This window comes from Podarcis vaucheri (assembly GCF_965113315.1).
Source record: "Podarcis vaucheri genome assembly, chromosome: 4".
In the NCBI taxonomy this organism is placed as follows: Eukaryota; Metazoa; Chordata; class Lepidosauria; order Squamata; family Lacertidae; genus Podarcis; species Podarcis vaucheri.
The window spans coordinates 86743954-86769486 of record NC_138762.1 but is presented as its reverse complement, the minus strand read 5'-3'; the positions used below and the strand labels follow the sequence as shown (position 1 = coordinate 86769486).

Here is a 25533-nt window from a genome sequence, read left to right as displayed (position 1 = left end):
TCGATGACAACATCTTCAGTATGACTAGTTTATAGAACTAGTTCATAAGTTATCTTTGTATAATTGAGGAAGTGAAAATAGTATACCTTTTTGGGCTGCCTATGCTTTGCTTAAAACCATGTACATATTCCCCAAATTCCCCAAATACTACTTCTACAATTAGCTAACTAGTGGCGGTGTGTGTGTGTGTGTGTGTGTGTGTGTGAGAGAGAGAGAGAGAGAGAAAGAGAAAGAGAGAGATTGAATTGGTTTAGAAACTATGGATGCATCTTCAGGAGCGTCTTAGTTAAAATGACATTGTAGCACCTTTTGAATTCCAGATGAGAGGAAAATTATAGAAACATCATTTGAATTTAGGTATGTCTCTGGGTGTAAAATAATCATAATATTTACACTAAGCCTGCAATTTACATAGGGGTTATGTTCTAGGGATTGCACCTAAAGCCCAAATTGTGTAAAGTCCTGGGTATAGTGGTACAGTGGTGAGTGGGATTGTCAAAGTCCTTTTCCTCCAGACACCCACCTGCATTCTGCCCTCTTTTAAAATTTATTTACTTATTTATTTTAACAAGCACATAAAGCTGAATGCATTTAACTTAAATGTGTGTAAGCTGCAGGCTTACTGTAGATACCCTCAAAGCACATACCTGCTTAGCTGTCACTCATTTTCAGGGGAGTCAGGAAATATCACCTTGTGGCACGTTTCATGTTCCATGTATCTTCAATTAGAACTGCAACATTGTAATTAATCTTGGTATGCATGTTCAGGACAACGTTCTGCACCTGAGGTTTGAAAATCAGATTGACTTGTACATCCATTTTTTCCTAAACTCCGGAAGCACAATAGATTCTATTGTGGCATCTGAAATGAGGCCTCGTGAACACTGTTCTTTAGTGTATTTGGATTTAATGAGAGTAGTTTGGTATACATGATAATTTTCCAACTAAGCCATGGTGTCAGTTCATTGAAATCAGTGGGCATGGGAAATGCGTCTATTCTGACTAAAATTGATGTACTTTAATGTGTTAGGGTTTTAGAATTGTTTCACATGCACAGTATTTTGAGTGTGCTTAATATATGTCTAAAATCAGAATGGATAGATGTATTGCATTCTACCATCTAAATTCTCTGGCTATATTTCCTCCTAATTTTAAAGGTTTGAGCATATTACTTCAGAAGTATTTAAGTCTTCTGCCTCCCCCCTTAAATACCTTCTTGATCTTTGAGAATTGATCCTATTTCTACCTGAGACTCACAATTATTTTTAGTCTCATCTAAAGAACATGCTGTTAAATGTCATCTTAACTTCTTCATTAGTAGTTTGTTCCTCTAGTCTGTCTCAGACAACTGCGATGAGGGGAAAACATCTATGATGCAGATGCCTGATTGTATATAACCGTATAAATATTATTAAATATTATGCATTTAATAAAATAAATAGAATACCAGCCCCCTTTTCATTGCTAATTATTAAAAATGGCAGATGCTTCCTGAGCAATTTTTTTTGTCCTTTTAAAAGATTAGCTAAGTATCCTTAAACTATGCCAAAGTCTAACTCTTTGAGATACTTCCTCTAGAACATGTACTCCAAAAATAATTCTAAATTGTAGGCAAACTTTCTTTGGCCATTAGCTGTAGCCCCCACCTTTTACAGAAAATCTGTTTGACAATTGTTCCTGTGAATAAGATAAGAATGAATTAGGGAATCTAAGCCTGCTTAAATAATTCTCAAGATTTTCTGGTTCACGTGTAGTGATATTGAACTCTTTAGTCATAGGCTTTAATTTGTTCATGGTGCTGACCTGATGCTGTGCAGGGACACTCACTGCATCCCTTCATTCAATTCAGTCTAATTATCACCAACTTCCTGGGGAGCCTGCTTAGATGGAACTGGCCGTGAATGTTTGTTGTTAAGTAGTACGATATTAAGCTACCCTGGTTACATTTAACAAAGTAGTTTTAGGCTTTGAATTTACATATAGATTATCAGCGTAGCCACATTCAGGTTTGCATTTCTTTGTATTATTTGTCAAAAGCCAAACCACACTTGGCATAAAATGAAATTTAACTTCACGAGCCCTTGAATGTACCAACGAGCCCTTGTGTTCATTATACAGTATATATCCTCCTTCCCCTCCCTTTTCTCTTTTGTTTTGTGCCTGTGTGTTTGTGTGTCTGTGTTTATACTGTGTGCGATATATTTGAGCATACCTGTCTGCACGATGTGAATTATCTTTTTCATTTCCTAAAACAATAGTTAAAGGAGGTGGTAGTAAATGTATTTGCTGGCGCATATGTGTTAAAATGTGGACATTTTGTCTTTCCAGGTCCATGTGAAAATGGCGGATGAAGCAGTCTGTGTTGGCCCAGCTCCCACTAGTAAAAGCTACCTCAACATGGATGCTATCATGGAAGCCATTAAAAAAACCCGGGCCCAAGCTGTGAGTCTGAATGAGTCTCTCCTCTGCAGCTGTTTCATATACAGAAAGCAGAGAAGCTAGAGTTTGTATTTAAAGATAAAAAAAAGAAGCGAGGGGGAGAATGATTGAATATGCTATTCCAGTTTAGTTCATGTCACATGAGTTAAATGTGGCCGAAATCGCTACTGGAAATCAAAGGCTTTTGTAGCATCTGGCAGTGCCGGTTGCTGATCCTGCAGGTGGCTGCTGGATTCAGCTTTCACACCAGGGAGCAGCTTCAGTTCATTTCCAAATTTGCTGGGGGTGGGGGTGGGAATCCCAATTAGTTTAGAGCACTAACCCTTTCTGTGCCATAGCCTCTCTTTCTGGATGTCTTTTTTTTATAAGACAGCAGTAATCTTGCTTAGTTTTATTTTATTATTTGGCCTGTGTGAGAATTTTTATCCACATGGTGAATATGATAAATGGTGCACTGAGTAATTATTTTTCAGTGTTTCATGCTGCTGACAAAACATGATCGACTAGGTGTGCAGCCTGTTTTCTTCTCTTCCCTCTGCCCCTCTATCCTTCAATAAGGTCAAAGAGTCAAAGTTTAACAAGAATGGTTGGAATTTTAAAAAAATGATGACAATAATACTTTTTTCCTTGTTGCATCGGTGAATGCAAATGTGGTCTTCAGAACTGCTGAATGCGAAAGCATCTTTAAATAAAATTCGCTGGATGGGAGTCGGACAACACCAGCAATTACCCTGGAGTGTCTCAATTAGCATTATCATTTCTTTTGAAATGAATGTTTCAGTATGGTGCATTTGGAAAGGGGGAGGGAGGAGGAAAATGGCAAACAACATTAATTAGCTAACAGACACTGCAGATGTTTACATTGTTAGTTAAGAAGATTTAATAGAGATAGAAATAGTTCAGGCTTTCATCTTTAGCCTGCCACCTAGATTTCCTTAGCTACGAATTTACGAAAGATTACAAATTATGAAACTGAAGGTTTTCCCGCTTTAATGTGTTCTGTAATTACTCTATGTACCATGTGGTTGCATTATTTTGATACTGAGGCATTTTGTTAAAAAATGTTTTTACAACTCATTTGTGGTCTACTGGTTATTTTTTTTTATAAAAAAATACTATATTCTGTGTTTGAAGTGGGATTTGTAGCAGAGCTGCTAACATTGAATACTGGCACTGTGGTTAACTTGCGGGCCAGAAAAATGTTTTTGAGAGAAGAGCTTGGAAGGTTAGAGAAATGTGAAAGGGTATGGAGAGAGGCGCTTACACAGAGCGAAATGTAATAAGGAAGAGCTTCTAGAATCCTCTGGTGGGAATAGAAATGAAAATAAGTCAAAATGACCATATCTGTGTAGCTGTCAGGCCTGGGTTAGATACTTTGGAAGGTGGTGCATAGATACCATGTTTTTAGCACTTGTATGTGAAATGTTAGCATGCCAGAAAATTGTGGCCTAGGAGCATATGATACCCGCCCGGTAACATTGCAGCCACCGGCGATCTAGTTTATATGTGATTGTGAACATAGGGAACTCTGAACTGATAAACCATTATTTTTTCTTTGTCTTGCTTAAAGACAAATACGCTGTACATTTAAATTAGGACTGAGAGTTGAGGAGTGCATGAAGTGGCTTATGCTGCGGTTTAGAGTAAGCTATGGATTTCCAGATGATGGAGAATGGACTTATTCTAGCTCAGAAACTTTATTTCCTCACTAGCAAAACGGGTTCCAACAAAATGACTGCCATAAGGGGTGTTTTCTGCCGTATCTACTCATCTAGTATAAAGTACAAGTAAACTTGCTGCTTTAAATTGTAATTACTGATGAGATGCTGTCAGCATCAAGCTTTCAGTTTGTCTAAAGCAATGAAACCTACTCTTGGCTTTTATTTTTAAAAGGTCCATCCAGGATATGGATTCCTATCTGAAAACAAAGAATTTTCTGGCCGTCTGGTAAGTTTTTAAATGATGCATCTGTCTGAGCATGGTGTGGTGTATTGCTGTATATTGCTGCAGCCTTTGAAATTATTAAACAGCATGGTTAATGTATTAAAGTTTTAATCACAGATTAAAATTAAAGCCATCAATGAAAACTCCCTTTCCCCATCTTGAAGACCCTGCTCCTTTGTAGGCTACCATCTCTGCCTTCCATTTTCCTTATTTGATAGAAAGAAGCTTAGATTTTTTCCTTGCGGTGTATCTGAAACTGTGCCTGGATAACTTGACATTTGGGATGAAACTTTTGTAGCATACTCTCTAACAATGAAAACCAATGGAAACATGCATCAGTTAATCCTTTTAACCTTTTCATTCAGTACTCATGGGCTGGTCTTGTTTGTTTATTTGAAGCCACTTTGTCCCTTGTGGGTACTGCATATTTCTGTAAGGCAACTGTTCTGAAATGTAAGCTATGAAATATGGACATCAGTGAATGACATTTATTTATTCACTTTGTTTCCTATTTGAAAAAGTGAAGAGAGTGCTTCCCTTAAAGAGCCTCATGGTAATACCCTCTATGGGCTTCTGGCTTCTGTTGTGCCTTAAATTTTATCACTTGCCTGTGTATTAATTGTGATTTTCAGTTATTCCTATCTGCCTTGAAGAATTTTGTTCAGAAGCAACCCACAAATATTAAATGAATCTTGTACTTTGTACACATTGGATATTGTACACACTGAAAGATTACTTAAGAGCCATAAATTACTTAATTTTTCAGCAGGCAATCCTTTTAGGAAGCCGTTTTTTTTAAAAAAAAGGATCATTGTTGTAGCATGTATTGTATTAAATCACACTGTAATATCTGCAGATTACCAAAGATGTGTAATGTCTGCAAGTAGATCAAATTATCAAAATCCCACTGGTCTCACTAATTATGCTGAGATCCAATAGGCCTTTTTTTGGTTTCCCTTCTCACTGTAGCGCCTTCTCACCTATCACCTCTTCCCTCAACTGCACTTGAAGGTAGGTCTTGGAGTGGGATTTGATGATCTACTAAGGACTGCAGTTGACAAGTTGAGTCCTGTCAGGGGGAAAAAGTGGGATATAAATATATAATAAGAGTAAGTGAAAATTACTACCCCTCACTCCATATGCAGAATAGTTTTCTGCTTACATATGGAGGAACTATTTGAATTCCAGTTGGTAACTGATGTGTGGGGATGTTGTAGTGTGGAAAGGGGGGGAAGATACTTGTACAGTGGTACCTCAGGTTACATACACTTCAGGTTACATATGCTTCAGGTTACAGACTCCGCTAACCCAGAAATAGTGCTTCAGGTTAAGAACTTTGCTTCAGGATGAGAACAGAAATCGTGCTCTGACAGCGCGGCAGCAGCAGGAGACCCCATTAGCTAAAGTGGTGCTTCAGGTTAAGAACAGTTTCAGGTTAAGAACTCACCTCCGGAACGAATTAAGTACTTAACCCGAGGTACCACTGTATACAAATGAAAAGACACATAGCCCATTTTGGAAGCATTGATTTTAAATCAGGTTTCCAGTTTCGCAATTCATGCTTTTCTTGTACAAGTGTGCCTACTAGTCAGTTGTTCTAACAAGGAAAGCATATTTGTCTGTAACTAAATAAAGCATTTACAGCAATATTATTTGGGAGTGTAATTCAAAACCTCTTGTCGTGAAGCCCACATGCCTTCTGTAGTTTACAGTTGCTTACCCTTGTCTCTAAGAGATAACGGAATAGCAACAACAACAAAATAAGCTAAGCACTGGTAAGTTCATGCACACACCCTCCATGCCCCCGTGACTCAGAATTTTTTACTCTAATTCAGTTCATTCAAATGCACATAAAATACACATTGTGTCTGTTGTTAAACCAGCTCAGCCAGATGCCGCGCTGGTTGCGGTCCATGGTGGAGACGGTGGGGCTCTCAGACCTACCGCCAGTGATATGTTGACTGCTTACTCTGGGTGGGCTGCCCAAGAGCCGTTGATGAGCAACTTGCCCATGTTGCTCTTGATGATCAAGGGGTCCATTTCCACTTGAGGAAGCCTGAGATCAGCCTGGCCCTCTGGAGTGGCGAGTCGTGGCTGCACTCGGTGTAGAGGCCGAGCAGGCGTTCCAGCAGTGCCGCCACACCCAGGCTTCTCTCACTGCGCCGGTTCGGCTAAAAGCAGCTGCTCCAGGTTCTTCAGCTGCACTTTGGCTGGCATGGTGGCAGAGGAGGAGCAAGTGGGGTGGCTAGTTGAGTCCACCAGGAGGAAGGGAAAGGCCATGATAAAGATGGCGAGGGAGCAGAGTCCCGGTGGGCCTGAATGACTTGGAGCTGCACCTCTCGGCATGTAGGCCATTGCCAATGTGTGAAGTATGAGTAGAAAATCAAGTAGAATTTCATTAGGTTCTATAAAGGTAAAGGGACCCCTGACCATTAGGTCCAGCCCTGTCCGACTCTGGGGTTGCGGTTCTCATCTCGCTTTACTGGCTTAGGGAGCCGGCGTACAGCTTCCGGGTCATGTGGCCAGCATGACTAAGCCACTTCTGGTGAACCAAAGCAGCGCACGGAAATGCTGTTTACCTTCCCGCCGGAGCGGTACCTATTTATCTACTTGCACTTTCGAACTGCTAGGTTGGCAGGAGCAGGGACCGAGCAACAGGAGCTCACCCTGTTGCGGGGATTCGAACCACCGACCTTCTGATTGGCAAGTCCTAGGCTCTGTGGTTTAACCCACAGCACCACCCATGCCCCTATTAGGTTCTATAGGGGCATATGTATTACAAATGATAATTTTTAAAAAGATCTGTGTCATTTTAATGTGCCTGTCTTGTTGAAATGGAAGGTGCCATGTACTGAGTATGGTTATTTCTTTCTGTGTTGTGGCACTCTCTTAGGCATGTGTTTCTCTCTCTCTCTCTCTCTCTCTCTCTCTCTCTCTCTCACACACACACACACACACACAGAGAGAGAGAGAGAGAGAGAGAGAGGGAGGGAGGGTGACAGTGACACTTGTGCTGTGTCATGTGACATTCAGTGCAGAGGCATTTTGCAGTAGCTCTGCTTATACTTGCTGGGAGAGTAATTGTTTATTTCCTAGTGACAAAATGCTGTGTTTCTGGTAACTGGGAAAATGCAGTATCTTTACAACAGCAGCACCAGCCTGTGAGAAGGTATCTGAATCCTGTGCAAGAGAGAAAGAGAGAACTGCACATCTATTGTGTGGAAAGGCTGTAAAATAGATTTTTTAAAATGATGTACAAAGGTAGCTTTAAAAAAATGTATGGTTAGACCCAGCTTATGTGTTAGCATGTATGATTAGCTATACTGAGCTGTTACCTGTTGGCTTCAGGCTTTTCAGGGCAGAGCTGGTGAAGGGTATGATCCTAGATGTAGATTTTCCAGCCTAAAAAAGCCCCAAAACGTTTGTGTGTCTTTATTATCTTTTGTCCTGTTCTGTAGTATTGTACTGTTTTTGCTTTCTTTTCAAAACCTTTCTGTTCCCTTGATCTTACAATTTTCTTGCCAGTTCCCTCTCCTGTCCTAGGTTCCAGTATTTCCCTCCTGTTTTTCTGTTCCGCTAATCTCAATATTTATCTCCTATGCTCCACTTCTGTTTCTCTGAGCCTGCCTTGATGTGACTTCATCTTGGGGGTGTTCTTTCCATCTCTTTACAAAGGTTACCTCCAACTCCAGTTTGTGGTTTTGCTCTAATTTCCAAGTTATCTTGCCCATTTCTTTCAGCAAGATGGCTGTGAAAGTTGAGGGGAAAATTCCAGATGGCGGACAAGCTGCTTACCCCTCCTATCCCTCACTGAAGAGGACCACAACACTCCTCTGTGGCCTCACTTCATAGTCTTTTGAAAGTCCCCGCAACAGTACTTTGCAAACGATGAATAATAAAAAGGTAAAGGTAAAGGACTCCTGGATGGTTAAATCCAGTCAAAGATGACTGGGGTTGCAAAATTTATTGTTGTAGGTATGTTTATATCGCTATTGAATTATATTCCCAGTGTGTCTTTCAAAAAAGGAATTTAAAAAATTAAACTGTAAATACACACAGTAATCTAAAAGCCTCTGAATAATAAAAGCAGTCAGCAGAATCCAAATTTATTTTAAAAACTGGAGAAAATAAAGTATTTGCCTAATATATAAAGGCACGTTTGTCTTTTGAGGCAGACGGATGCCAACAACTGAGTAACTTTGGACCCAAGTACCAAAAATGATTGCCTGTTTATGGAGATCCCCCCTGAGTGAAATCTCTCCTAGGTGAACCCCAGCTGTCCCCACACTACTATAGTGTTGAGGTGCAATCTGATTATTTGCTCAGGGTTCTGGCATATAGGGTGTATAATCACTACAGTGGTGCCCCGCAAGACGAATGCCTCGCAAGACAGAAAACTCGCTAGACGAAAGTTTTCCGTTTTGGAGGTGCTTCGCAAAACGAATCTCCTATGTCTTGCGAGTTCCTGCGGGTTTTTTCCCCTCCCCCCCTTTTTCTAAGCCGCTAAGCCGCTTATCAGCTGATCCGATAAGACGCTAAAAGCCGCTAATAGCGCTAATAGCGCTAATCCACTAATCCGTCAATGGGTTTGCTTTGCAAGACGAAAAAACTGCTAGACGAAAAGAATCACAGAACGGATTCTTTCCGTCTTGCGAGGCACCACTGTATTATGCTGTCCTGTGTTCACAATGTGGATAACATGTTAAAAAATGTTTTATGGTTGAATTCATGTTTTACGATGTTGGCTCACCTTCTGGTGGAAAGGCAGGCTATACAACTATTGAAATAAATGTGCCAATACAACAATAAAGTAGGCATCCAGTGAACCTCTTTGAGGAGACCATTCCATAACTGGCTAGCCATCCACCTCACCTCAGGTGGTAAGTATGACTTCCAAAGAATATGTTAATTTATGGGTAGGTACGTATGGAGCTGGTTGTTCTTTTAAGTTTCCCGATAGCAAGATGCGAAGGGCTTTAATAATGAAAACCAGCACTTTGTGTTGGGCCCAGAAATGGATTGGAAGCCAGTGCAGTATGCATACTATCATTGCATGCTAACTACTGATTTTACTGACTGCAATTCCCATGTGTAGTGCATTAGAGTAGCCTAACCTGGAGGTTACTAGAACATGGATGACCTAAGGCAGGCTATCTGGAAACATAAATTCACTGTCTCTACCACCCTTTGCTTACACTTCTGGTGTGCATGTGCCCCCCAAAATATAGGAGGGTGCATTGTGTCAGAGGCAGAATATTAAAGAATAAAAACCCCTGGTTACCTTGGATATTAGCTGTAAAGTGCTGTTTAAATTGGCACAACTTGGGGCCTGATATGTAAAGGCTTTCATATTTGTACCTGTGATTAGTTTTGGAGGACATTATAGAGAACTTGCAAATCATTAAGAGAGCTTGAAATGCCTTACAGATGCCTAATATTGGATCATCCAGGTGGCTTAAAGATAATTTTGCTGCACATGAGCAGCTGCTTTAGTCTGAAGGCTTCACCTGCCACAGTAATATTTGAGGTTGGGGGAGCAGAGAGTAGACAGTATTCTAGGCCAGCAAATGACCATGCTGTGCTGCTTACGTGAGTAGAGGTCCAGTGTACCTCTTAGCAAGGCTCATTTTGTCATGTGATCAGTCCAGCGTAGGGCCTTTGGATCTATGTTTCATAACGTGAAATGGTTAAGAGACTGCAATTGCTATTTAAAAGTAGCAGTGAAAATACTGCAGAAAAATGAGGAAGTAACACGTCAGCACATATTCTTGTATTTAATGTGTTAGTAAATCATGCTCCAGATCACATTTATTGTTTGAAAATGTGCTCCAGGCAAGCTAAAGTTACTTGATAATAGGCTGTGTTTTTACTTCTCTGCTGGTTTGCTGCATTTGAAAATGGACCATATTTTGGATTCTTAAGTTCGTTGTTGATATTGTTACTTATTGAATTTTGTATCACCTGCACCAAAGTTTCTATGTGTGTTTCAGCATACAAAATAGGAAACCCAATTAAAAATCCCTACGTGCAATTGCATGAGAATGCCAATAGCCTACTCTTCCATTATGCATATGAAAAAAGGAACTTCCCCATCCAAATTAACAAAAATGAAAACCCCAAGAAACAGTATTAAAAGCTGTTGTCAAGAGGAAGAAGTTAACTCTAAACCTCTAAAAACTGTGGCACTGCTAAAATGTACAAAACAAAGCCTGGGAAGAAAGAATATATTTTTTCTTTCTGTTGCTGAAAAGATTGCACAAAAGACACCAGGCGAGCTTCCCTCGGGGGGACCGTTTCATAGGCTGGAGGCCAGATATAGTCAGGTTTTGCTGCTTCAAAACGTAATTTCAAAATAGATTTCTTTCTTGGGACTTATGTTGGCAAAACAGATATAATGAACATATTTGAAGAAAGAGTGATAATTTCTCAGGGTGCACTTGGTTGGATTCACCTATCTGTTCAGGGCTCTGTTCATGTGCAGAAGTGGTGTACTGGTTTGCTTACCTGTCTTTGTTAGTTCAGCCGTTATTAACTCATCGCTAATGTCAGTTTTTCATTTAAAAAGAATATTCTACTTGCTAACGAAATAAGAAAAGTTATTTATGTAGGGTGCAACTTAACCAAATGATAACCTAATTCTAATGGGTCTGTCGTTGCATGATGCTGACTTTCTTTCTTTCTAAAGTTAGTGGGAAATTGGAAAGGATACACCCAGTTGCCTTTTAGCAGAGTTTGCCATTTGAAAGAATTTTCTGACAACAACAACAACAACAACAACAACAACAACAACAACAACAACAACAACTTGTTTGACTTACTAGTCACTTACTACAAAAAACATCTTCAGCGACATACAAAAAACAACAACAACTTGTTTGACTTAGTAGTCACTTACTACAGAAAATATCTTCAGCAACATACAAAAAGCTTCCAAGCCCAAATAAGTAAATTAGAATAAAAAAGTGAATCTCCTTTCTTAATGGAAAAAAGGAGGTGTGAAGTTGAATGCTTTGATCTTTAACAGAAGATAGATTTTACTCCCAAGCAAATGGTTTTCCCACTAGGCTGTCCCAGAGCTGGCATTAGCTGGCAATTTCCCTAAATATAAAACAATGAAACAAAAGCATTTGTTCATGTTGTCGTGAAGCTATTATGTTGCGGTTTGGCTGCCAAACTTGGCAATTTTGCAATCATTATTCCACTCTGGGCTCACTTCCTAGCAATCTGGTGGGTTTTCGGGGTTTGGATTACAAGATTGGTGACAATATCCATGGCCAAATTTGTTCTAATGCAGACGGGATTAGTTTTATTCTTGGATATTCATTTGTATGTCGTAAGGTGAATATTGTGTCAAGTAACATTATATGTTAGTAAGATTTTTAATTTCTGTAGGAAAAAATGACAGCTTTCATGTGTGTACTTTTTAGCTTTAAGTATTAGGACTATGTAAGATGAATTTCTTGCATGCAAATCACTTTTCTATGGGGGCCAAATGTGTAAATTGTATGTCAAGAACGCGCAAACATGTTTGTTTCCCTGTTTTGTGTATCTAATTGAAACCTAATTTGGAACAGATGCAGAGGGCACAAATGGGAACTCATGTGCCTTTTAAACTGTACATTGGCAAAGTAGATAAGGTCTTATATTTTTTAATGGTGAAGTTCATGCGTGTTGCTTCTTCACTTCCGATTGAAATAACTGTAAAGAATGGTTATATATCACATAGCTGGATTTTCCTTGCTCTTTTTCATTATAATCCTGAACCTTATGTGGATTTTATGATTCACAACTTTGTCTTACGCATGTGGTTTAGAAGGTGTATTGCTAGATCCAAGAGGAGGGAGCAAAAATAAATAATTCAGAATGTTCTTTACTAATTGATCTCAATAGATGAGCATTGTAGAGTTGAAAGCAAAGCTTAGTTTAACACAGAGAGGGTAAGTTCATGTGAATGATACACACATAAACATGTCACTTTTTCATTATTAAATGATTCATAGAACAACACATGCTGGAAACAGTTGCCAATTAAGCATACTAATTTTAGTAACTACTAATGTTCTGATCAATTTTAAAATATTGAACTATTGCAGGGTGGAAAATGTCAGTACAGCTGAGCTGGCTGCCCCTCCCCCAAAAACACTTTTCACTCCATTGAAGCTTTGTAAATTAAAGTTTATACCTAAATAACTGACTGAAGACTATGCTGATATATCCAGTGAGGTTCATCCAGTTGTCTCGGTTTATCCACTTATCTCAGAGGACGAAATCAAAATAATTTCCTTTTGTTTGTTTGTTTTCTAACTGGAAATGTGCTTTGGTTCCTTGGTACACAGGAGCACCAAAAAAGGCCTGTGTGTCCTTGGGCTGAACAAGAGATGGGGAGGTGATATGTATTTATTTTCCCTTTCTCTTCAGGAATATTGCCTCTTTTGTACATCATAACCCGTGGGCCATATATCCCCACTCGACATTTTCAGTGGGCTGTAGAGAGCCCTTGACAGTTGACACTTTTAAAAACTGACTTTTAAAAATCCCATATTTTTACCTCATGTGGACTTGTAGTCTTGCCCCTATGCCTCTGGGCTACTTTTGAGTTATTTTTGCCCTCAAATCTGCTCAGCTTCCAATCAGTAGCCTTCAATGCTCACAGGGCTTTCAGAGCCCTTGTGAAAATTTCATGTGGCTGTTTCTGGGAGCTACAGTGTTTTGGCTACCAATAGGAGCCATCATGACTAGTCATTCATAAACTACTGAAAGTATCACTGTGTTAGCTCTCCTTCTCTGCTTATCAGATACAGAGTCCCCCCCCCCAAAAAAACTTCCAAAATATAAAAATGATTCTGTTTTCAGGGGGCATCTCTGTTAAGGAAGGAATCCCTGCTCTTTATCTATTTCAGTGGTTCACAAACATTCTCCCCCCCACGGACCACAATTGTCTTGTAGCAGGTAATGTGCTTTGCTCGATGTAGTATGATTTTTAATTGTATTTTTATTCCTTCTTTTATTCCTTATACTGCATTTTGTTGTTTTATAATCTATATTCCATAGAATTCAAATTGTATTGCAGTAAAATATATTATATGAAATAAAAGAAGCAGTAAAAATATAATTTAAAAATGAATATGAATATTTAATGTGGACATGCTGCAGGCCACCTAAATGAAGCTCACATACCACTGGTGGACCATAGACCACTGTTTGGGAACCCCTGGGCTATCTGAATTCTTAGTACTCATTCCTTCTCTTTCTTTCCAGCACGGTAGTATATGTCACTTTCAAGAAAACATGTGGCTCAATCCAAAGTACGAAAATTTTAAAGCCAGTGATCCTTGATCTGAGAAAGCATAGCTGCCCATGAAGTAAATGCTGTGTCATCAGTTGTTTTGAAACTTCTGTATATTTTCTGAAGTGTTTTTCTTTGTAGCATGGAGGAGGGCTCTTAAATTGTTAGCTTTGTTCATTGTGACCTTTGAATAGAAATTTTAAACTAAAAAAAAAAGGTATATGGAAATAAGCAAAATAAGCACAGAACATACTATAAACTGGACAATGCCGTAAACATTGGGCAAATGTTATTTCAGGTTACGAGAAGCATTCCTAGGTGTAATAGTCATAGTTTATACAGCCAGGTGATAATCTGGTGCTGCTATTAAATGCTGTTGAGTTGCTCAGCCATCTTAATAACTCCTCTGTTATATTTTACCTATTTTGGCTTTTTAAAATGTGGACATTTCTATAGAAAAAAAAGTTAGTTAAACATAAGATATGGAATTATTAGTTAATGGAGATTAGTGACAGAAACATGAGTACAATGTGTTCATTAATGTAAATGTCATAAAATCAAGAAGATGTGGCCATATGGCCATAAAACAGATTAGAGGAACGGCTGGATATTGCCATTATTCCTTACTAGTAAAATTCCTTGCTTGCATGTAAAAAAGGGTGTTGCCTGTCCTTTATTGAAAGATAGTGTTCTGAGTTAGATGGACAGTTGACATGACCTAGCATGGCTGGTCTTAAATAGAAGCTCTCTTAAAACTTAATTATGTGGTTTACATGAGAAGCGTCAATGGATCTGAACCTCCACTTTTTAATCAGTACCCAACAGTTCTCTTATGCTTTTTAGGTTAACCTTGAGCTTGACGAAAAGCTGCTGTGTAGCACTTCTATTATGCAGGCTCTTTGATATGGTGCTGAATTGTGGCTTTCAGTACACACAGGGTTAAGTGAAAAGGTTATAGTAATCTAGTGTGCATTTTCCCTTTTTTTTTAATGTGCTCATTAGCAGTGACAAGTCCAAGTTTTATCCCATGTCAGTAATTTACATTTCATTGCTAAGTGACTGCTCTTGTTCAAGGGCTCTTTCTAAGGCTGTTGAACATACTTGCATTGGGAATAAACAGAGTAGAAGAATTGAAAGCCAAATATCCTGCCAGGCTTTTCAGTAGGTTCTGAAGTTTCCAGTAGATCACTGATTAGCAGTGCGTGGAGCCATACGAAAATAAAAAGATAATGCCTATAAAAATTATCACAGGTAGGCTGTCGTATTTTAAAACTCCTTTTGTTGCTACCTTTACTGTCATCCTCCCTAAATTCCTCTCTCCTGCCAGGCCTTCTCTCAATGTGAAACTACAGCATATTTGAGACAAAGCAAGAGAACAATGCACTGTGCACCAGGCTCCTTGGTTTCTCTCTCTCTCTTTCTCTTTCTCTTTCTCTCTCTCTCTCATACACCTCCCCAACTATTAAGCAAAGTCTGATTGTTATGAGGACTGAGGAAACAAAGGACTTGATGGGTTTGTTTTGCAGTGCTCTGGGATCAAATTATAAAGCTTTGAGATCCTGTGAATTCCTGCCTTGGGACTCACGTTTCCCATTCTTTGCGATGCACACCGGTTTGTTGCAGCATTCTTAATTTGAAGGGATGCACGCGATGGAGAAGACAAATGGCGGGACTAGAGGGGCAACATGGTGTAGTAATGGTGCTCTGAGCATCTCAGTTGCCAATCTCTATATAGACATTGCCAGCTGTGGCAAACATTCACACAGTTTTGTCTGATAAGGGTTGCTGTCAAGCTGAACAACAGTGTGTGTGTGTGTGTGTGTGTGTGTGTGTGTGTGTGTATAAAACCATCATCATTCTAATATAGACATGCCTTTCACCTCAGTTCAGATATTAATGTCAGCCAGTTAGGTTTCCTTTCTTGCAAAAACAGGATCCAGGCTATTGCTACTATAGTATATTGTCTGAACATGGAAAATATTCAAAGAGGAAAACAAGATTTAAGTTTAAAGAGAGCCAAGCGGGGATACTTCCACATCTTGAAGTTAGGCGCCAAAAATGTATGGCAACTTTGTATGGCAAATGTATGGCAAATGTATGGCATCCCTCCCCACTCCTTTTTCCTTCTGTCATGTTTTTAAGAATGTAAGTTATCAGGGGCTATCTTACTACTGATCTTTGTAAGCTGGGACCTTTTCAGCTAAAAAACAAGGTGGCATACTTTAAACAAACTGATTTGTGTGTGTTAATCTAATTAAAAATTATGGTCATGATTGTTTTCATTGCATAAATTACAGCATTTGACATAGGTACTAATTTGCTGGTTTATTCCCAATAATAGATAATATACAAAGTAAGACAGGCTAATTTTTTTGGCCTATTTTTGGGGGGTGGGGTAAGAAATATTTTAGCTTTCAAGTTGTACAGAGTGTTGCTTCTGCCTAAGGCTGTTCAGTTTAGTTTGAATCCAAGTGGTTACTTTACCTGCTTTACTGAAAGTCGCAAATCCTCTTCTGAAATGAGTGAGAACAGGAATGAGAACACTTATTATTAACTTTGTTACTGGCAGCTACACATTCCTCATATGACATTAGGAACTAAACTTCCTGGCAAGACAGGAATTTGAACTTGGATCTACCAGTTGCAAAACCAATGTTTTAACCATTTAAAGCACATAAATTAGCAGTGAGAAAGTCTGGTATAAAGTGTTGTTTCAGAAGTTGATATTTCTCCTCCTGGCAACAGATCACCAAGGTCTGAAGACAGAGGTCTTTGCCAGCTGATCTGTTTTAACTGGAGATGCCTGAGACTGAGCCAGGGACCTTCTCCATTCATCTTCCTGCTATTCATGTGGTTAATCTTGCCACTCTCAGACTTCGATTTGCTCTGTCTTCAGAACCATGATCTAGAGCAGTGTTTCCCAACTTTTTTTGGGCAAAGGCACACTTGTTTCATGAAAAAAATCTCGAGGCACACCACCATTACAGCCCTGTGACGTCAGCGCGCAGCGTCACGCCGGAGGGACATGAATTGCTAGCAAATTACATAATCACCTCCTTGAGGGCTGGCTCATCTTCTCCGAAGGCAGAACCCCATTAATTAACAGCACAGACTCACACCATAGCCAAGACGAGGGGGGAAAACCTCAGTCATGCACATGTGGGGGCTAAATGAGGACGAAGACCGGGCAGAGAGCAGGGTTCAAATCACCCCACCTGGCCAGGACAATCCCTGGGTGCTCCCTTGGGCCACTCGCCTGACCCACCTCGCAGGGCTGTTGTTGCGAGGATAACACGGGGAGAACCACGCGCGCCCCCGGGAGCTCCTTGGAGGAGAAAGCGGGCGATGAATGCAATGCACGAAATATATGAGAGGCGACCAGGTTTTGCAGGTGAGGGGCCCCCGCCAGCCTCCGCTTCCAACACCCGGCGCAACGACGCCGAAGTTTCCCCCCGGGCTCGGCTCGGGGAGCAGCGCTGCTCCCCCCGGCTCCCCTTCGCCCTCCCGGCTCTCTCTGCCGCCCACTGGGGACCCCCCTCACCTGCCAAGTCCGGAGCGCCGGTGGAAGTTGCATGCATGCATGCAGGGCGCCGCGTTGCCATTGCATTGCACTGCACTCCATGCAATGCCTGCACGCATGCATTGCCTTGCACGCCCGCCAAGGGGTCTCCCCACGGTCCAATGCGTCCCCTCCGGCACGGATGCAGCATTGCAAAAAGAAAAAAAAAACCCCGACGCAGCCCTACCTGGGGGGCAGCCTCCGCCTCCGCCGCTCCGCCTCCGTGGGGATCCCCGGGCTCCATCCTGCCACCCGATCTCCGCGGGGGCGCAGGCAGGCTGCGCGGGGTCTGCGCGGAAGAGCCCCTGCCCGCCCGGCCGCCGCCGCTGCGCTCATTCCATGGCCGGGAGAAGAGCGCTTCAAACAAAACGCCCGGCCCGCCAGGCCACGCTGGGAGACGTAGTTCGTGCACCCCGCGCGGGCGCAGAGCCCAAGGGCGAGGGGACTACGGATCCCGGCAGCCCCCGCGCCGGGGACGGAGGGGGAGAGGCCGGGTGCAGGGATGCAGGGACGGGTGGGCGAGCGAGTGAGTGAGTGGCAGCTGCCAAGCCTTGGCCGAGAGCCAGGAAGGGCCTCCCCGGAGGAGGAGGAGGGAGGCGCAGAGCGGGAGGGAGGGAGGGAACCCCAGGGGTCATCTAGTGACGGCGCCCCAATTGAAAATTTGACTTTAAAAAAAAAATCTTTCGAATTTTTTAATTTTTCCCGCGGCACACCAGGCAACATCTCGCGGCACACTAGTGTGCCGTGGAACAGTGGTTGGGAAACACTGATCTAGAGCAGGGTTACCTACCATCTTCTGCTAGGAACAAGTAGATACCTTGTTGAATTCCGAGTGCCATAATTAGAAGTGTATCCTGAGCACAAGGTAATTCATGCATATCAAACGGCATGTGAGAATCATGTGGGTCCTTTCACATGTGAGTTGATGCCAAAATAAATTGGTTAGTTTTTAAAATAGGAACATAGGAAGCTCAGTATTGTCTTTAGTGACTAGAAGTGGTTCACCAGGATTTCAGACAATGAACTTTCCCAGCCCTACAAAGAGAGGCGGGATTGAATCTGGGGCCTTTTGAATATAAAGTACACGCTCTACTACTCAGTTACGGCCTCTTTTCCCATTGTGTTAGCTTTGAAATTGTTAAACTTGAAGCACAAAAAACCTCAAGACTTTCTCTTAGAAAGCATATTGAGTTTTAAGACATAATAATGTTAACTTTTTACATGCATGAGGATATTTAGTTCATTATAATCTTTCCCCATTGCTTGTGCCTGCAGCTGCAGGTGTGCAACATTTTTTAAATTTGCAAACAAAATGTTGTTGTTCAGAACAGGTTCCTTTACTGTGGTAGTACTCTGCTTTCGGCCACTGGCCAGCCAGATGCCTTCAGAAGTTCACAAGCTTGGGCATGAAGATGGTCTTCCTCATTCAAAGGACCAAGCCGTAAAACGTGAACCATAGCTAACAGCTGTTAATAGATATGTTGTCTGCTGTTTTTGCCTAGCTGTCATGCACTTTGTAAATGTATGTCTGGCCAATACCATTCCAGACTGCAGCTCATATGACTGAATGATTCACCAAACAAAAATCTCCTCCATATTTGAAAAAAAAGCTGTTACATGGAGACATCGAATCCTAAGTTAGCCTTCTCTTTTGCATTCTTGTTTGTTATTTCAAGCCCCCCCCCTTCCCTGTATGGAACAGCATTATGATGTGAGCCCCCCTCACTGGTGGTCCGGAGTGATGCAGCCCAGACACTGCTTTACTTCTTCAGTGAAAACTATATCTTGGTTCAATCCTCCCTTCTTTTAAAAAACAAGTCACCGACCGTGACTTGTTTTTAAAAAGAACAAGTAATATACCAGTCACACATGTATATTAGGATCCATCTGTATATTGAGGCAAAATCCACCAAGCAATAGATTTACAAATATTACGTTGCTCTGATTTGAAGAGCAGAAAATAATTTCTTTGAAACTTAACATAAAGTTGGTTTGGCTTTTCCTACCTTCCTCTCTCTTTCCTTCTCCTGCCATTGGCCTTGCCTGACATAAAAAGTTAAATGTCTACCTGGAGTTATTTATCACTACGCTGGTGTCTTTATTTTATATTCCTTTATTTTTAGTATTCTTAATCTGTGCTGCTGTACTTTTTGGTGAGGTGGGAATGTATATAAGCAGCAGTGAAGCAGAAAACTGTTACAGAGGTAGTTAGTTACCTACAATGTTGGCAGACAAGGGTGTAATCCAATTGAATAAAGCAGGACCTGCTGCCAAGTAAACATTCATAGGACCAAGGTTGAAAACTCTAAACATAAACTGAGGTAAAATTATGAATTAACTTGCTGTGATATGCAGTCAACTTTTGCTATTAATTTAGTGGCTTCTCACAGAATATGTTTAGTTATTGTGCTTTGTAAAGAGCTGAGCTTTGAGAATAGTGCACTCAATACCTGCATTAGTAAATGATAATTCCTGATATGAATTGAAGCAAACAAATGTTCTTGGCAACTAATGAATTGTAGGTTTTACTGAGGCTTACATGCTAAATTCTAGTGTTGAAATTTAGGCTGTTGGTTATGACTGTTCATCTTCAGACTGGCATCATTTTGGCTTTATTTTGTTACTTAGAGCTAGACAAAACACTTCTTAATAGTCATTTCAGTGCTTGATAAACTTCAAGGTTCATTGCTTCTGTACATTTTTCAAATTATTAGCTTCTTAATGCATATGGCTTTAATTTACCCCCTACTGATATTCTTAAATGGGTTTTCAAGAATTTTGAAAGTGGACTACTATAGTTATGCGTCCACTCTGGGCCCTGATTGCTGACACAGAATTTCTTAAGTAGTCTCCACAATTAACAGGATGGAAGTTCAAACAGTTCTACTGCAAAAGCTCAAGATTCCCTTGAAAACAGATTTGTATTTGGTTTCCTGTAGTGTGTTTGCTCCATTTATTTCTAATGAGTTGCCAGAAGCTTCTGAGAGTGCTTCCTCTTCTGCAAAAAGACATTTAAGTGTGATTATCTACTAATGTCACAACATTTTTTCCCTGTTCTTAAAAGATGAATTCTGTATAAAATGTGGGAAATGTGTGTTATTTGAAAGGGGATTTATAGTTTAAAAATCTATTTCTATCATACAAGCAGCACAAGACTTTCTCCCCACCCCCTCCATTGAAAAAACAAACAAACAAACAAACAAACCACAGTGCATTTTTAACAATCTTTTGCCAGTGTTTGTCAGAGATATTGCTTGTTTTACTTGCCCTGGAAATTTAAAGGAAACCCTTTTCAATTATGAGCAGTTTTGCATATGTAATATGTAGATCCACAGCTGATTGAGCAACTTTATCCAATGAGTGCCCATTAACCTTGAGGGAGGTCCCCAATGAAGTGCCACAAGACGGTCTTGCGCCCTCTACTGTTTAGCATCTTTATAAATGTCTTGGATGGAGGAGAGGGGGTGCTTAGCAGATGTGCAGATGAAGCTGCAAGGAGTAGCTTACACTATGAAAGAGAGAATGAGGACTGAAAATGAACTTGACTTGTTGGAAATACTGACTTGGCAGTATTGAAACTACAAGACAAAATTCAACTGAGATAAATGTGTAAAATCCTGCATTTAGGTATCCGTAAACAGCATTTCCGTGCGCTGCTCTGGTTTCACCAGAAGCGGCTTAGTCATGCTGGCCACATGACCCAGAAGAACTGTCTGTGGACAAACACCGGCTCCCTTGGCCAGTAAAGCGAGATGAGCGCCGCAACCCCAGAGTCTGGACTGAACTGTCAGGGGTCTTTTACCTTTTTTTAACCAAAGGACACAAATGTGGAAGACCAGGTTTGGCAGAAGCACATGAGAATAGGATATATTTGTCTTAGCTGATTGTAAGCTGAACATGAGCTAGCAGTCTAATGTCGCTGCTACCCCCCGCAATCCACATTTTAAGGAGAGCAACAGGGGATATGTATTCAGGGAGTGGCAACCAGGATAACAGGGGTGTGTTTAGCTTGGAGAAGAGAGTATTAAAGGAGAGACAAACAAGTGATACTCAAATTGCAGAAGGGGTGTCGTATGGAATAGGCTTGTACTTTATTGCTCCAGAAGGCAAAGCCAGTGGGTAGAAATCTCAAGGAAGAAGATTTCAGCTAAACATTAGGACAGATGTTCCAGTGGTAAGAATTGTTTGATTATGGAGCAAACAGGCCACAGGAGGTATTTAAGTAGAAATGCTGTAGCTTCATCATGCATTGCAGATCATGCCCTGAGCATGGGTTGAACTGAATGATCTTAACGGTGCCTCCCAACCCTATAATTTGGTGGTTCTATATTGTGGAAATAACCATTTTGGTGAAAACATCCATTCTAAGAGCCCTGCTGGATCAGGCCAATGGCCCATCTAGTCCAGCATCCTGTTCTCTCAGTGGCCAACCGGAGGCCTGTGGCAAACCAGCAAGCAGGATTTGAGCACAAGAGCACTCTCTCCCCTCCTGTGGTTTCTAGCCACTGGTATTCAGAAGCCAATTCCTGAGCTACAAGAGGACCTCTGCTCAGGCTCCATTCACCTGTCTGTGAACTTTGCGAGAGAATCTCAAGTGTTCAAGTGGTGTTGCTGCTCTAGGGCTGCCTTTTCTGGACAGTGACCAATGGGAGAAAGCGCCTGTGATTCCCTCCTGCAGAAAGATGCAAGTGGTGCACCAGGGAATGCCAGTTGATTGAACATGGCATCCATCAAGAGTGCCTGTGTACATGTTTTTTCTCCTAGGTTTCCTTGACCTGTTAGTTGAACTACTGACCAGCTGTTCACCCACGTCTTTTTCACTTACCAGAGGTTCATTGTCTTTAAAACCTTGTCATTTTTCTCTTCTTCTTCTTCTTCTGACATTTTATTAATGATTGCCCTTATTAGTAGCTTCTTGTGCTGTTTATGCCCCAAAGTATTTATCAGTACTACTACTACTACTACTACTACTACTACTACTACTACTACTGAATTAATCAATTGCATTTATTTTCTGCCAAGGAGGTCATTGGAAGTAATCACTTCCAAAATATCACTAAATCATATTTCAAATGAAAGTTCTACTTCATAGAGCTAGGGGAACACGTCCCAGAATCACCAGAAAAGTTTTCTTCCTGTACCTCCCATTACACTTTTGATAGAAGCTTAACAGCAAGTTGACAAAGATTTATTTGCAATTTTTTATCTGAAGCATATGGGCGAAGCTTCTGAAGAGGAGATTGCAGGGCAGTCTCCATATATCTTTGCCAGGGCTTTTCTCAAGGTTGACACGTCATCTTCTGATGCTTGAGCTAATGAAGTATTCACTGGGCTGTGTTCTTACAAGCTCATTTTTCTTTCTTTCTAATTATTTTCTCTTGGTTGTCCTTGAGTTGGGTGCCTTCTACTGCACATAATTTAGCTCCCAGACCAGCAGATTAGGTGCTGTCTGCCTCACTGCCACTCTACCCACTGCTTTTAGTTTTCGTATGAGATGACTAAGGGTTGCCCTCTGTCACTCCTTGTCCCCTCCTCTCCTCACCCACCTACTTAATTCACCATTGATTTTGCTACTAATCTCTGAGGAAAGGGGTCCTTCCTTAGAGTAAGGTTGCCTAGGTACTGCCACTGGTTTGCCACCTCGGTGTGTCAATCATTTTACATCCATATGAGTATTTGTGTATTCCATTTTTGCCCTTGACTCACAGCACAGCTTTTTCCTAAAGATGCAATGGTCAACTTGACTGGGATGCTTTCATTGGACTGTTGGAGTTGTTCTCTCTCTCCTTCCCCAATTAAAAACAGGGGGGTTGCTACGTTTTTAAGATAATGTACTTGTTCAGTGGAAGAATTGTTGGCCTCTGTCTATCTCAAGAGACTATGGAGTACACCTCTGGGGGTGAGGTCAAACTGCTGCATTAGTAGCACCAAAGTGACCTGCCCGGGGCGCAAGCCTGGGCAGTGTGTATGGGGGTATTGGGCTGCCCAGATAACAAGACCTCTTTCTTAGCCTTGTGGATGTGGTCCAAAACAAAGCAGAGCAATACATTTGGCACTAGCTTGGCTGCAGGAGTTGCCAAAAGGAGGTGTACAAGACGCCATCCAACCCTCTTACGGACTCTACTCCAGATTTGTGTAGGGTTTACTCCTTAGCCTTTTCTCCTCCTGATTATATCTTGCAAGGCAGGAGAGGTTTCAGATCCAAGTTTTTCACCTCTTAAGTGGACTACCTTCTTTGGTGGACGAGCCCCATCTGCCCCTCGCTTCCCTCTACAACACGTGCAGAAACCGCCTTCTTGACAATTGGACCCACTTTCTTGTTCGCTCAATCTGCCAGAGCCTGTCTTCACATGCAGGGCAAGGCTTTGAGACCCATCAGCTGGTTTAGCCAGCCAGTCAAAGCCATTCCCAGGGTGCGGCCGCTGTTGCATGCTGACGGGTTTATGGGGTATTATGGGATGGGTAGTACCTCTGGGGAGCCTTTGGCCCCCCCCCTGCACTTAGCTCTCAGTGGAAGAATAGCTTCTTATGAAATGGCAAAAGCCAGTTGCTCTGCAGAAAAGAATTGTATTTGGCTTAATTATAGCCTTTTTCTTGAGATGTACCAACAAAAATGTTCAGGAAGGGCTATGTCATGGGCACCACCATTGCAGCAGAAAGTAATGATCTGAGTCAGACGTCAGAACTGAATCACTTGAGGTTGCTATATTGTCACAAGATGAAAACTGAATGTAGAGTATCTGGCTTTAGCCATTCATAATGGAATTCCAGTGACAAACAGCATAGCAGGACAAAGTCATTAACCAAATGTTACCCCAGTAGTTACTGATTTAGAAGCTGCTTTGTGTGCATTTGTACCTGCTGCTATCTTTGCAGTCAGGATCCAAGTTCCCTGAAGTTTTATGGAACGTAAAATTTTTTTGTACAAGTATTGTAATATCAAACAATATTATCTACCACCGTGAATATTGTAAAAGAAGTCTGATCTAACCTTGCCTTAGTTTTTCATCCACAGAAATGAAAGTTGACTGCTCAAGAATAGAAGGAGAAAAATCTGGAAGATGGCATTGGTTAATATTTCCCATTTCCTTGGCGCATACCTGATTTCTTCTTTTTGTTCCTGTAATCAGGAGCTGTATCCATTTATTGAATACAATGGGACATTATGAAGAAGGAGATCAGAGCGGTTAAGCCTCTGCATTCTTGTCTCTTTCTACTGATCAGTGGCCCTAAAAAGAGATGAGTTAACATAAACCTGAGTGGACTGTTTAACCTTTCTCTCTCTCAACCCCCCTCTTTCTGGAAATGTAGATGCAATAACATTTACAGCTGAAAAGGTTCATTCTCAGTTTCTAATGTTTAAGGATGCAAATGAAGCATTTTGTCTCCTCTGTCGCCTGGAGGTGTTATGCACAGAAAACAGAAAGAGGTTTCTAGGATTAGTTCCACAGATTTCTTTTATCATGTAAAAGCTTTGACTGATTTCAGTGCCAGGAACTGTAAGAAATGGTATATGGAAAACATCTATAGAAAATTCTTTACATGTTTCACTTTGTTTCTACCTAAACCACTAAGAAACCTATTACTTAACGAGTTCTTCTGAGGTCTGTAGTTTTTCCATACTAATTTAGAAGGACTCATGTCTTGCATTTTTAAATCTGTCCTGGGAAAGAACAGTGCTCAGAATGACGCATGCAACGTACTGTATTTTTTAATCTCTCTTTTTGTTTCATGTTTTCATATCCTTTGTGGCTGCTTGTATATTCCACAGTCTGGAAAACTGCACAGCAGTATTATTTTACACTGCAAAATATTTACCTGCGGACTCTCGTAGCCCAGGAACCTCTCCAGAGTTTCAGACAGTAGTTCTCCCTGGTTCTATCTGCAGCCGCCAAGGCTTGAAGCTGGGATCTTTTGCTTGTTTATTTTATATATTTATATATTTGCTGTACTCTACCTTTTAGTTTAACTTCTTACATGGTGGCGTTCAAAAAAATTAAAACAAATAGGCAGTACCACTGCTCCTGCTTCAGTTCTGTGGTATTAATGGGTGAAGTTGTCATAGATGTATATTTAAGCATATTCTTTTCTACTAGTGAGGCAAACCTAGTTCCCAGCCCTCTTTGGGTTTGGAAGCTTTATTATCTGTCTGTACACAGTGTTGATTGGCTGGCAATTGTGGTAATTCCTCCCTCCTTTTTTGCCTAAACAGTTTTACAAATAGATAGTTTTCTGTCTGTGTGTGTTTAATGTCACCTTTATTTTCTGTGTTTATCCAGTCACTTGGCATCTTACTTGTTTTAAA

The 25533-nt window shown here is 41.0% G+C and overlaps 1 protein-coding gene across 1 annotated transcript in view; it reads left to right on the top strand.

Moving 5' to 3' along the window:
- PCCA (propionyl-CoA carboxylase subunit alpha) overlaps positions 1-25533 on the top strand; it is a 225490-nt gene that overhangs the window by 31354 nt on the left and 168603 nt on the right. Inside the window, exons 5-6 of the mRNA XM_082218633.1 lie at positions 2329-2442; positions 4333-4386. Coding sequence (XP_082074759.1) covers positions 2329-2442; positions 4333-4386 — 168 coding nt within the window. The remainder of the gene's footprint in view (positions 1-2328; positions 2443-4332; positions 4387-25533) is intronic.